This window comes from Crinia signifera, chromosome 12 (assembly GCF_055691185.1).
Source record: "Crinia signifera chromosome 12, ASM5569118v1, whole genome shotgun sequence".
Classification (NCBI taxonomy): Eukaryota; Metazoa; Chordata; class Amphibia; order Anura; family Myobatrachidae; genus Crinia; species Crinia signifera.
The window spans coordinates 22,184,891-22,198,845 of record NC_139228.1 but is presented as its reverse complement, the minus strand read 5'-3'; the positions used below and the strand labels follow the sequence as shown (position 1 = coordinate 22,198,845).

At 45.8% G+C, this 13,955-nt stretch overlaps 1 protein-coding gene across 5 annotated transcripts in view; it reads left to right on the top strand.

Moving 5' to 3' along the window:
* The window catches only part of ARMH4 (armadillo like helical domain containing 4), a 133,014-nt gene that overhangs the window by 38,245 nt on the left and 80,814 nt on the right, over nt 1–13,955 (top strand). For all 5 annotated transcript variants that reach the window (XM_083167008.1, XM_083167007.1, XM_083167009.1 and 2 more), the window contains one exon: nt 9,855–10,118. In XM_083167008.1, the coding sequence (XP_083023134.1) occupies nt 9,855–10,118 (264 nt within the window). The remainder of the gene's footprint in view (nt 1–9,854; nt 10,119–13,955) is intronic.

The window sequence follows — 13,955 nt, the reverse complement described above, 5'->3', positions numbered from 1 at the left end:
CAGAATACGTACAAATGAGGGGGAAGGGTCCACCCATGTGAGGTGACTATTAAATTACTATTATAGTGTTTACGTGAATCCGATTTTAAGTGAATATTGTGTATATCTCTCTTCTTAATGTTATCATTCAGTGTTTAAGTTTATTTTTTAAAGTATTAATCGTTATACTATATTCTACTCGGTGGTACACACATTGAATAACAACCTATACATTAATTGAACTAAGGGCAGGAAAATTTAAGGAGTTAAAGTGGAACGCCTCAACTTCTATAGTGCCTGTTTGTAGCTATTACATGTCGGACAACCAGTATATTATAGCACATAATCATTCCGATCTACTATGTTGAGTTATTATATTTTGAGTTATACCATTTCCCCCATATCCCATAGAATTTGGAAATTGCGTTCCTCGATAGGTACATATTTTTCTCATGGTCCATGGTACTGTTTACCAAACTAGACCAGGCTTGGGTTCTTGGGCCATTTTGGGCCATCCATGAACGGGCGATCACCGTTTTAGCAATTGCACATAGATTGATTGCAAGCTTTCTAAGATCTTTAGTCATTGTGTTACTGGGCCAGACCCCCATAATGACTGTTAGGGGTTGTATACAGTCTCTTGGAATCCCCAGGTCAATCAGTATTATCCCTATTTCTTGCCAAAAGATTTGTACCTTTGGGCACTCCCAGACCAAGTGCCAAAAGCCACACCCCCTATTCTTGCATTTTGGGCACCTATCCGATGTGTTTTTAGCAAATTTACCCATCCTTTCGGGAGTAAAGTAGGTCCTATATAAGATGTTTAGTTGTATCTGTTGGGTTCTGGCTGAGCTGGTGGCCTGCCCAGGAGCCGCCAGTGCAAGTCTCCAATTTGTTTCATTTAGTTCAGGTATATTTTTAGTCCAGTTCGACCTTAGGCCCCCCAACTGATCACTTTGGGTATTATCTAACAGAAACCTGTAACAGTTTGAGATCCGTTTATTGGAACTCCGTTTTTTAATAAATGTTTTAATCGGGGTCTCCTTTATACTAATAATTTTGTCCCTGTTATTTTGCGCTATTGCACTCCTCAATTGGAGGAATCTATAGAACATATTTTTAGGGAGGTCAAATTCCAACTGTAGTTGGGAGAAGGATTTGAGATTATTATTTACAAATATTTGTCCCATAGTGTATATCCCATATTGCCCCCAAATCTTGCCCCCTTGTTGTAAATTCAATTTTTTGAGCTGGGGAAGGGAAAAAATATACGTATCGGGGTCAGTTTCCTCAAAATCCATTCTCTTACACACCCAGTTCCATACATTCCTAGCTTGTTTAAGCAGAGGAGGGGATCTACGATTTCCCTCTTTTATCAAAATTGCCTGCAAAGGAGTTTTGACCATGGTCGCTTTGTCTATGAATTTGGATAGATCATCTGTGCATTCCTCCTCCTTAACCCAGCTTACCAGATGGGTCATCTGGGCCGCATAATAATATAACTTAAAATTAGGCATCGCAACGCCACCTCTATTCCGCTCCCTACTAAGTGAGGACATTTTTATTCTAGGAGTTTTATTCCTCCAGATGAAGGACGATAACACACAGTTGATCCTCCCAAAAACCTTCTCTCCAATTGGGACAGGCGATTGTAAAAATATATAAAGGAGCTTTGGAAGGATTGACATTTTTATAAGATTTACCCGTCCAATTACTGTCAACGGGAGTTTCTGCCAGCTTTTACACTTTCTTTTTATCTCATCTATTATAGGGTCAAGATTGTCATTAATAAAATCGGCAGGGTTTCTAGATATTATGATCCCAAGGTACTTAAATTTATCAACGCTATGAAGGCCCGAGCTGATTACTACTGGCCCACTCCCCAGTACATTAGTTAAAAGAAGATGTGATTTATTATAATTTATTGTTAGGCCAGAATACCGCCCGAATTCCTGGATTTTCTCAATAACATGGGGAAGCTGGTTTACATAATCCACCATGCCTATCAATAGATCATCTGCATAAAGAGAGATAATGTTACCACCGATTCCCACCTCACCCAGGTCTGCCCTCAATTTGCAGGCAATTGGTTCTATCGCCACTGCGAACAGCAGGGGCGAAAGGGGGCACCCTTGACGAGTACCTCGAAGCAGGGGAAATGACTCAGAGATATACCCATTGACAAGAATTCTTGCCATAGGAGCCTTATATAGGAGAAATACTCTATCTATGAATTTAGGGCCCAACCCAAAAGCCATCATCACTTGTCTGAGATAAGGCCATTCAACCGAATCAAAGGCTTTATTGGCGTCGAAGGATGCAATCGCTACATTTCTACCTGATACCTCTGCCATCTGGATATAAGTAAAGAGTCGACGCAAGTTAATGGCAGTAGATTTTCCACTCATAAATCCGTTTTGATCCGGATGTATAATTTTACTAATAACTTTATTAAGTCTATTTGCCAAGATCTTGGCATAGATCTTGGCATCGACAGTGATCAGCGATATTGGCCTGTAGGAATCAACCAAGGCCGGGTCCTTACCGCTCTTGGGAATGACCGTGATGATGGCTTCTGACATTGAATTTGTTAGTCCACCCTCAATTTCCATTTCCTGGAACAAATATAATAATTTTGGAGCTAAGCTCACTTCAGCTTTTTTATATATTTCTCCCGGCAGGCCATCTATTCCCGGGGCTTTATTTGCAGGAAGAGACTTAATCACCTCCTCCACTTCCTGAATGGTAATAGGGGAATCCAATGAGTTACTATCCTCTAGGGACAGTTTAGGTATCACTATGTTACTTAAATAGTTTGCTATTTCATTACTCCCATGCTTTAATTTGGACTGATATACTTCCCTAAAGTGATCCACAAATACCTCCGCAATCTGGGGTGGGGTTATCCACAGATCTCCCTTATCTGAGTATATTTTTGATATTATATTCGGGGGTTTATCTATTTTGGAGAGATAGGCCATATATCTGCCTGCTCTGTCAATATTCAAATAGAATTGGTGTGATTGTTTTAGTAATCTTTGGTTGGCCATAATTTGTAGATGTTCAACCCACCCTCTTTGTGCCGATAACCACTCTGTTCTACTTGGTTCGGTTTTATCAGATATATATTTCTGCTCCTTCTCCTTCATTTTAGTTTCCAGTACCAAGGCCACTTCTCGAGTTTCTCTTTTCAAGATAGATATTTTTTTCAACAAATTTCCTCTAAGGGCTGCCTTAAACGTGTCCCAAACTACTGTGGAGCTAGCTGTACCTGCATTAACCTCGAAAAATTCATCAGTTTCAGCATTTAGGTCTGCTGTATTACTAAATTGCTCCAACCACGAGGGATGGAATCTCCAATATCTAAAACCCCCCTGTGGATCGGAGTCTATCTGCATCAAAACAGGAGAGTGATCAGAAATACCTCGAGATTTATACTCTATTTTTGAGATGTTTTTAAGCAAATTTTTCGATGAGAAAATAATATCTATTCTCGAAAATGTATTGTGGGATGGGGAGTAGCATGAAAATTGACTGACCTTTGGATGTCTCTCCCTCCATACATCCCACCACCCTATTTCCGAGGTAAATTCAGCGAGTCTACTATTGCCGCTGTCATATCCCCCCTTGTTGTTCCATCTATCCAGACCGGGGTTCATGACCGCATTGAAGTCCCCCAAACATATGATATAACATTCAGGTCGTACGGAGACAAAATCTACTGCCAATCTGAGTACCTCATAGGAGAACGGGGGAGGTATATATACCGCTAAGATACAGTATCTAATAGAGTCAACATTCGCATCCAAAAATACATATCGACCCCTATCATCTATTTTTGATGCTATTAATTCAAAGGGAATATTTTTCTTAATAATTATAGAAACCCCTCTGGCCGACGAAGAGAACAGAGAATGGAAAGCCGTTCCAATCCAGGGACGCCTTAGCGCCAATACTTTATCCCCATATAAATGCGTCTCTTGGAGACAAATTATTTCGGCCGCCAGTGCTTTGCATTGTTTTAGTACCAAGGACCGCTTCACCTTCTCATTTAGACCACGCACATTCCAGGTCAAAAAAACCACCATTTCTTTTCAGGTATAATTCCTATCAACATTTGTATTTTATCTAGGGATGTCCCTACTTGGATCAGGCTATAGCTACATGATTTTTCAATAGTTAACTCCACACTTTCCCAGGGCTGCATGCACAATACACAAACACGAAAACACATCACAGATACCATATACCCACAACCCGCCCCCCTCCCTGTATGACCTACCCATCTAGGCATACCTATTTCAAACCCCTCACTATCAACTATCCCTTTCAACCTCCACCTTTCACTTAGGGCAATTTACTGTTTGTCACATCGCCATGAGCAGGCCCAGCCCCCCAGTGACCCCATGCATATATTATTTATGAAATTTTCGCCCACCCCCCCTCCCCCCCCCCATGCCCGCACACCCACTGAGCAGTAGTTTAGGATTTCCCATTTCCCTCCCCCTCCCCCCCAATCTCTGGAATTCAATCATATAATCGAAATATCAAAAAAAAAAAAGAAAAGGGAGAAGGAAGGGGAGAGAAAAAGACAAAAAAAAAAAAAAAAAAAGAAAGAAAAAACCACAGGGGACCACACGAAACATGTCCAGATATAAATATCAGGCCTCTTCTTATCTTCGACCTCTGGTTCCCAGCGAGACTAGGTAGTTGCCAGTTGTCTGCTGGTAGGAGAGTTCTTATCCAACCAAGCAGCAGCTTCCCCAGGTGTAAAAAAAAACTTGGTCTCATCCTGGGTCACGATCCTCAGTTTTGTGGGATAGATCATAGAGTATTTTATGTTCAATTCTCTAAGTCTTGCCTTTATCTCTCTATATCTGGCTCTCTCTTTTTGAACCTCGTATGGCAGATCAGGGAATAAAGAAATTCTTTTCCCGTTATGGGAGAGGTCTCCTTTGGTTCTTGCCAATCTCAAAATATTATCCCGATCTCTGAAATGCAGAACCTTTGCTATTAGGGTTCGTGGCGGACCCCCTGGTATCGGGGCCCTGGATGGAACCCTATGTGCCCTTTCAATTGTAAAGAAGGGGGAGAGGGCCTCTGTCCCCAAGTTTTGTTTTATCCAGTCCTCTAAGAATTTTTCAGGAGAACTGGCCTCCACTCTCTCCTCAAAACCCACAAAACGAATATTATTTCGGCGCAGCCGCCCCTCCATATCCGACATCTTGTTTTGGATTTCTGCAAGTTTACCCGCCATGGTTTTCACCTGACTCTGGATCGGGCCCATAGTGTCCTCTATCTCAGATACCCGGGTCTCCACCTCGGATACCCGAACACGGATTTTCTGCGCATCATCACGCAGAAACATAATGTCCGCCTGTACTTTATTAATTTGTTCTGCTAAGCGGGTCTCACAAGTGTTAACTGCCTCCAAAACTTGTTGTAGGGTAACCTCTCTTGGCTGTTCGGCAATGTTCCCCCCCTTTATAGGGGTGGATTGAGGAGTGCTTTCCCGAGAATCGCTCGGGTTTTTTGCCTGTGTGCGAGCAAACTTCTCCAGCCTTGCGGCCGCTGTATTCTGCCCTGTTTTCCCCATTCTGTTGGAGGGAGTATTCTTTAAGTATCTGGGCTTGGTTTAACAGCAAGTCGGCTACTTGGAGGAGATTTAAACTTTCTATATCCCTCAGTCCGACCTCATATAGAGGCCTGTACTGGCCCACCGAACAGGGATATTTCTGAGGACGGGATTGGCCGATCAATGTAATAATGAAAAATATTTCAAGCAGTGCTCTTAGTGTCTGTCCGAACCTGTCTGTTTATACTGCGCTTCACCACACACACTTATTAGTTGACAACTATGGCTTTGTTCGGTTTATCGAAGGATTTAGTGTCGCAGATGGTATTACAAGTATTCCTTTTTTAATGGTGTGTTTCAAGTAGAAAAATATTACTTAGCCGTATGCATAAACAGTCACATAGGACCCCTCCAACTTTAGGGGACGTGCTGTCCAAGTTATCAGCCACAGCAGTTACACCCAGGTTATTTTATTTTTTTTCCACTCTACAAAAAAAAAAAAAAAAAAGATACAAAAAAGGAAGGGAGCAGTCCAGAATCTAGATATTATTCAGAGTGTGTGTGGGCTTATCTGCAATATACAGGTTATATCAGGCACATACCTGCCGATTTCTTCCCCCAGGCAATTGTTCCCTGTCGATCTCCTCTCATATGATCCTCCAAGCACCCTGTTTCTGCCCAGGACCATTTGGGTTTATCTGTCGTTGTCTAAAGACCCATTCACCCTTGGGGGCCAGACGATCCCAGAGAGTAAATCCACGTGTCAGGGAGGGCTTTTTCTGTTTGGTCGAACCCACCGATCAGCGTGTGGCTCGATATGACTCCCAGCTCTCTGCAGAGAAACCTCAGGACACCACGTCCAGAGAGCGCGTCCCGATACCCAGGCTGCACCAGGGCTGGAAGCGTCGCTGACGTCACCCCTCTCCGTCCGTCTCAGCTCAGGCACGCCACCGCTATAGCCCGTCACACAGGGCACTTGGTCCGGTCCTCACCACCTCCGTCCGGGTGATAAACCAGCAACGGAGGGAGACCAGCAGCTGCAGCGTCACAAAGCGGGATCCCAAGCCGAGGTACTGCTCATAGGTGCACGATGCACCGGGGGGGGGGAGGCGGCGCGGGGTAGCTAGCGATCAGGCATGGAGGCACCAGGGAGCTTAGACCACCTCCTCTACGCACACGCCGTCGTGACCCCGCCCTCCGCTCACGTATGTGAAGCTCCCCCATTGACTGATTTACTGGTTGCATCATTGTAACATTAGACTGTTGCACTGCAGATCCAGCAGAGGGCCCCACAACCCAATATACTGATATTCTGTAGCTGAAATGATGCCACATATGGGAAATCCGGTGCGGCATATTAGAACTACATAAAATAGACGGTCAGTGAGTTTTTCACGTTTACGTCCCAAATGTCGACATATTCTAATTGTACCGTGCCCCCTGACATGGCTCACTGCTCTCGGCACACTTTTATTTTCCCACCATGCCATAGTGGGTGGTAGTAGGGGAAGAGATCACATGTTGGCTATAACAAAAAAAGTGAAAACCTCATGTTGACCTTTTTTGACTGTCGACCTAATGCTTGCTTCAACCTTCTGATCCTGTCGACCTTAGCCACGTTAAGCGATGTCAAGTGTCGACCTGTACATGCTTGATTTTGCAGTGGGCAAAAAGGATACATTTTGACACTTCTGTTTCTTATTGATTAAAGTGGTTCCTCTGTGTAATGTTGTATTGGCGGTCCCTTCCACTGTACACTGCATAACCTATTTGTCTGTGCTGTTGTCATATCAATTAACCCTTGCAGAGAGGTAACACAGTAGCTGCATAGTGGCTAATAGTTTGATATTTGACCCAGTTCTTTTTCTCTTTTGGTTTGAACCCCAGTCTTCAGTAGCAATTGTAATGACCAACTTCTATACGGTGAAGCAGACAGATCCTTACTGAGAAGGACTCAAACAAATAATTGGGGCGATGTATACTGAATTCACATGAACAGGTCACTGAGGACCGCTGCCTTATTTCTGTTACAAAGGTTAATGGTGTGGCTGGTAATAGAGAACTGGAACATATATGGCTCCTGGTTGCTTATACAGCCAGCGCTTTTTTATGTTCCGATTCATTTGCGCTCTCATAACTGGCACCACTCTCTCTCTCTTAATTCAGCTTTTATTCAGTTTGCTGGCTTGCATGCTACATCTTCCCTCCAGCCGTGCAGAACTGCCCGAGCGGTACGTTGTCACTCAGCTGTCACACTGCCATTACTTCTCCTGACTGCTCCACTGCCTCATTGATCCTCTGCCTTCTCGTCACGCACCCAACATTTCTCTTTCAACAGCTGCTACCATCTGTCTCCAGCATATATGATATATGTTGCTGCCTGTATGTGATGGCCATTTGGGGGGTATAGGTGAAAGAACTAGTCAGAAGGGGGGGGGGGATAGGTGAGAGATCCAGTCTGGGGGTAATGGTAAGAGAGACCCCTATCTGATGAAATCTAGTCTGGGGGGGGGGGGGGTGTATAGCTGAGAGACCCAGTCTGGGGTTTATAGGTGAGAGACCCAGTCTGGGGGTTATAGGTGAGACCCAGTCTGGGGGTTATAGGTGAGACCCAGTCTGGGGGTTAAAGGTGAGACCCAGTCTGGGGGGTATAGGTGAGAGATGCAGTCTGGGGGGTATAGGTGAGAGACGCAGTCTGGGGGGTATAGGTGAGAGACGCAGTCTGGGGGGTATAGGTGAGAGACGCAGTCTGGGGGGTATAGGTGAGAGACGCAGTCTGGGGGGGGTATAGGTGAGAGACGCAGTCTGGGGGGGTATAGGTGAGCGACCCAGTCTGGGGGGGTATAGGTGAGCGACCCAGTCTGGGGGGGTATAGGTGAGCGACCCAGTCTGGGGGGGTATAGGTGAGCGACCCAGTCTGGGGGGGTATAGGTGAGCGACCCAGTCTGGGGGGGTATAGGTGAGCGACCCAGTCTGGGGGGGTATAGGTGAGCGACCCAGTCTGGGGGGTATAGGTGAGAGACGCAGTCTGGGGGTATAGGTGAGAGACCCAGTCTGGGGGTATAGGTGAGAGACCCAGTCTGGGGGTATAGGTGAGAGACCCAGTCTGGGGGTATAGGTGAGAGACCCAGTCTGGGATTATATAGGTGAAAGAACAAACAATAGCTGAAATATTATTTACACAATGACCCCATTGTAGGAGAGGAGTTCACTATTTTATGTATTAAACAAGACAAAGTATTTTTTTGTAATGTTTATTCTAGTATTGTACTGTATTCTGTTGAATATGGAATATTGCTATGGGCAACCCATCAAAACTGCTTATTTATTTAGGAGATAATAAATCGAATCTGATTGGTTACCCATAGCAACATCCCATCTTCAATAGAACTCCCATTTTAGTAAATAAACACCTAAAATTAGAACAAGTGTGAATTTTGAGTTTAAAAGGCACTGACTACCTCGACTCCTCTTCTAAACAATATACCTTTAAACCAACACACAAGTATTTGTGCTGCTTTTACCATTCTGATTTTTTGCTGTTCTAACCAATATATCTCTGCTCATCTGTGTATATCATTGTTTATGAATGAATGCAATTTAGGGGGTATTCAATCCTCCCGCAGCCATTCCCAACGGGGGAGATGGCTGCGGGGCCCTATTCAATGCTGTCTTCCCCGACAGCATTGAACAGGGGATCTCGGCAGAACAACCCCGATTTCACAAGCGGTCGGGCTCGTTCTGCCGAGAACGGTTGGGAATTGACGAGCTCCCGGCCGCAGCTCGGCAATTCTGGACTGCAGCTCGCGGCCACGCCCCCTTCTCGACCCGCGGCAGACGGGACATTGAATCGCGCCTTGAAATTCTCGGTCGAGCAGACCGTGAATGGGACAGGGTCATGGCTGTTGGGTCAGCACGACAGCCGTGACCCAACATTGAATACCCCCCCTAAAGCTCTTATTCTTTCAACTGTTCTTTCAATTGTGAAGGTAACCCTGCCCAATTGTAAATCCTAAAATGATCTCTGTCTCCTATTTGCCATAGTATGCAGTGGGAATTATTATTTTAGGATATGACGGTGTAGTCTTAGTTTAATGTTTATTTGCAATTACAGCAAAGTTTTATGTTCTTCTGGATGTTTGTATGCCCAGAAACCTGAAGAAATACTTCAGACAGGTTCTGTACAAAGTGCCCACTGCTGTCTGCTGCCACATGCCCCTAATCTAATACAGGCATTACAGGGTATCATTCCGTGCATGGTGTCTCCTTCTAACCTCCTACTTACGTCTTGCCGGTACAGAGGTTGATGAGGAAGACGAAGAAGAGGAAGATGAAGACGAAGATGATGATGAGGTGGATGAAGATGATGAAGACGAGGAGGATGATAAGGATAACGATTCGGTGGATGACAGTTCAGAGAAAGATTCCGATCTTCCACTTTTCACCCTTCCCGGCTTGTCCTCTCAAGAACCTCTTGAAGATGATTCCAATGTGGCCCTGATTGAAGGAGCAGCTTATCAAGTACCCGACACCATGGAGTGGGAACAGCAGAACCAAGGACTAGGTAGGTTATATGACTATTACTGGTGGCCAGTATCTGGAGGAGATGTATGTACATATACTTCTAGTGTTGCTCTATATCAGTGATTGCAAATTGGGGTACTCCATTGCTCAAAGTGAGGCAAGTGGGTGGCTGGGGGCCAGGGAAGGCTCCACCATAACACATCTTTGAGTCTGCCTATGACAAAATTAAAACAGTCTTGTTGCACTTAATGCTGGAGAGTGGGTATTGGTGGCAGTGTGGCATGGGGGGGCAGTAGGTGGATGTTTTGCCTAGCGTGCTTCAAAGCCATACACCCGTCCAGCTGTGGTCCCTGTAGGAATAAGCTGAAGGCACAAGCACTGACTTTAATTACTTGAGTGCTGTGCATTATATCCCTTCAGTGCAATGACCCTGATACCCATTTGGCTCTGTGACGTCCCTGTGATGTCATAGAAGGGTGGTGTGTCTGCGCCCTGTACCTCCAGCTAGGTCTGTATTGCTGATAGTGATTCCAAATTACTAGGGCATTATCATGAGTGGGCCTTATAACGAGTCTTCAGAGTATTGCAGAATAATCTATTGCAAACCTTAAAATAAGTGTCATCCATTCACAGGGTAGCGTGCGGGCCCAAAATCATTTGATGGTCACCGCCCATCGAATGATTTATACAGTACTCGCAAATCTAAGTCAGTTTCGGCTGCGGTGTCCTGGTCCGAGAACTGGGCAGGCGGCTAACGTCCGGTGATGTGGCGTTCGCTTGGGCACACCCAGCATTTTGGTGGATAGTGACAGCAGTTCTGTAGCAGAAACTCGATCACTTGATTATTTTGTCGTGAACTGGTATTAGCCTGGGACCCTCATTACTTCACTTGCCTCCAAAATACATAATCCGTACGAGTAAGTAGGCCATACAGTATATGTATCCAGTCTTTACGGTGTGTGTCTTTTGTGGGTACTTATGTATTAGCAGGGCGCCCATTACGTTTGAGAATACCAATACACCACTATGCTGGCTACGTAAACTACGTAATTTACACAAATTACGCAAATTACATAATTGACACAGCTGTGTCTGTGCTTATACATAAAGGATCATATCCCCACTATCCACGTCACCCCCCAGTGCCCACGTGGGCATGAAGTTAATTTTAGAAAGTGTGGCGAGCACAGCGAGCCACTGAGCCCGAAGCGTGGCGAGCGGACGCAGATACGCGGCCGCACGCCACGCTTCGGGATCGGTGGTGAGCTGCGCTCGCCTTACTTTCTAAAATTAACTCCACGCCCACATGGACGCTGGGGGTATGACGTGGCTAGTGGGGATATGATTGTGTTAGTGGGTGTGATGCTCCCCCAGTGGTGACTACGCTGAATGACGTCCATTGCTGCACCAACGCCACTATCTCCGCTGCCTGTATCTCCATCTGGCCGCCACTGAATCACTGCAGCTAGTCCTTCATCCCGGGCGCAGTAAGTGAAGCCCCTCCGCCTCCGCCCGGCCGCCACTGAATCCCCGCCGCTCGTCATATATTAGCCGTCTGCCCGGCAATGGCTATGCTGACCACGTAGCCAAAGCTACGTGGTCAGCGTAGCATAGCCGGGCACCCGGCTAATACATAAGTACCCTTTTGTGCAATATAGAACTCCCTAATGCAGTGTGAAACATGGGAATCATTCGCTGTGCGCCACCTGGGAGCGCATCGCCATGGCGTCTCCATATACATACCACGCTAGGTGATGAAATCCAGCTGAAACACTGAGCAGAGCATCAAACAAAATAACCGTATAAGTTTGTCTATACTGAATCTCTTTGTAGATATAAATAAGTAATGCTGCCTAGAAGGAAAGTTGCTTAGAGAAATTAAGAAATCCGCAGAATTTGGTTGTGTGTGTGTGTGCGTGTGTGTGTTACCCCTTGATGAAGTCTAATGGATGAAACGCGTTGAGTTTTCCCTGCTGACCCCTTATACAAAGACCTCTCCTTATTTGTCTAATGTTCTGATATTTATAATCCTTTGTATAGTTTTATAAATACGTTTATTATTATATTCTTATCGAAAGCTATTGTAAATAAATTGTCCTTTTTTAAATGATATATGTGGTAAGTGATCTTTTATAGTGTAAATAATGGTTCTTTCTACTGCGCTATTATTTTAATTTGGATTTTTTTGTGTTGCCATCGGTCGCTAATATCTTATAGACCCTTTATTCTACATTATTTGTTACAGTGATTTATCATCACTGGCTATTTATGGTACAGCTGACACCCTCATTTACTAAGGAGCGTTTAACTAATTGTGAATCTATTTCTGAATATATGTATATATATCTAAATATATTAGATAATGTGTGCTTGCGTGTATGTCTCTGTCTCTCTCTCTCTCTCTCTCTCTCGCTCTCTCTCTCTCATATATAAAATATACTATCATTGATACAGAGCTAGCCCTAGGCATAAGTATTTATAAGTATTCGCAATGCCCAGTGACCAGCGCAGTTTGAACAGTGGTGGATCGCGTGGTAACTGGCAGATGGTGCTGGTCCTGCTCTGTCAGTTCCCCTCTCTGTTTCTACCACCCTCTTGCTTACACTTAGTTACAGTATTTTGCTGTAAGTGGTCATGGACACAATAGCAGGTAGTAGGCAGCTCTGTATAATTACTATGGTGTTGTCACTAGCAGCCAGGTCCAGCTCTATAATTACATGTGGTAAACAGATGGGTAGGACACCACACACAGTGGCTACCTGTAACATAATGCTGCTATGTTCCTGCCACCCCCCGCCTCCCCAGTCACCTGCTATGTCCCTGCCTCCCCAGTCACCCACTATCTCCCTGTTACACCTTCCTCCTATTCACTGACTCCTCATACCCTTGGTACCATGCCATTCCCTGTGAGACCATTTTCTGCAGTAAGCCAATGGCACGCGCTGTCCCTTTATAAAGTTTAGCCTATGAGGGGCTCTCAAATCTATAACTGCTTACCAAATATGTTTTGGTTAGGGTTAGGCTGAGTGGAGGGGGTTAGGCACTTAGAAGGTGGGGTTAAGCTACGGGACAGGGGGTAGGTTTAAGCAGTGGGGTGCGCAGGTTAGGCACTAGTGGGGAGATTATGGTCAGGCTGCAGGGGGGAGGATTATGGTCAGGCTGCAGGGGGAAGTGTTAGGGTCAGGCAGCAGGGGGAGGGTTAGGGTCAGGCTGCAGGGGGAGGGTTAGGGTCAGGCTGCAGGGGGGAGGGTTAGGGTCAGGCTGCAGGGGGAAGTGTTAGGGTCAGGCTGGGGGAAGGTTAGGGTCAGGCTGCAGGGGGGAGGGTTAGGGTCAGGCTGCAGGGGGGAGGGTTAGGGTCAGGCTGCAGGGGGGAGGGTTAGGGTCAGGCTGGGGGAAGGGAAGGTTATGGTCAGGCTGCAGGGGGGAAGGTTAGGGTCAGGCTGCAGGGGGGAGGGTTAGGGTCAGGCTGCAGGGGGGAGGGTTAGGGTCAGGCTGGGGGAAGGGAAGGTTATGGTCAGGCTGCAGGGGGGAGGGTTAGGGTCAGGCTGCAGGGGGGAGGGTTAGGGTCAGGCTGGGGGAAGGGAAGGTTATGGTCAGGCTGAGGGAAGGGAGGGTTAGGGGGAGGCAGGGGCAAGGTAAGTATAATTACAGTACCTGACGCCTGTCAGGATTCCCTCCATCAGGATGCTGGTGTCTGTATGCTGACCGCAGGTCATCCGTATGCATCCCCTACACAGGACTATGATCTGTTTCTGCAGTGCATTGCTGTTATTACTCTGGTACATTATCATACATACACCAGCAGTATTACTATATATAGATTTATCATGGGGCCCAGACCAGGGTGTTGCAGCTAATAGGAGCAGGAGACCAGTGC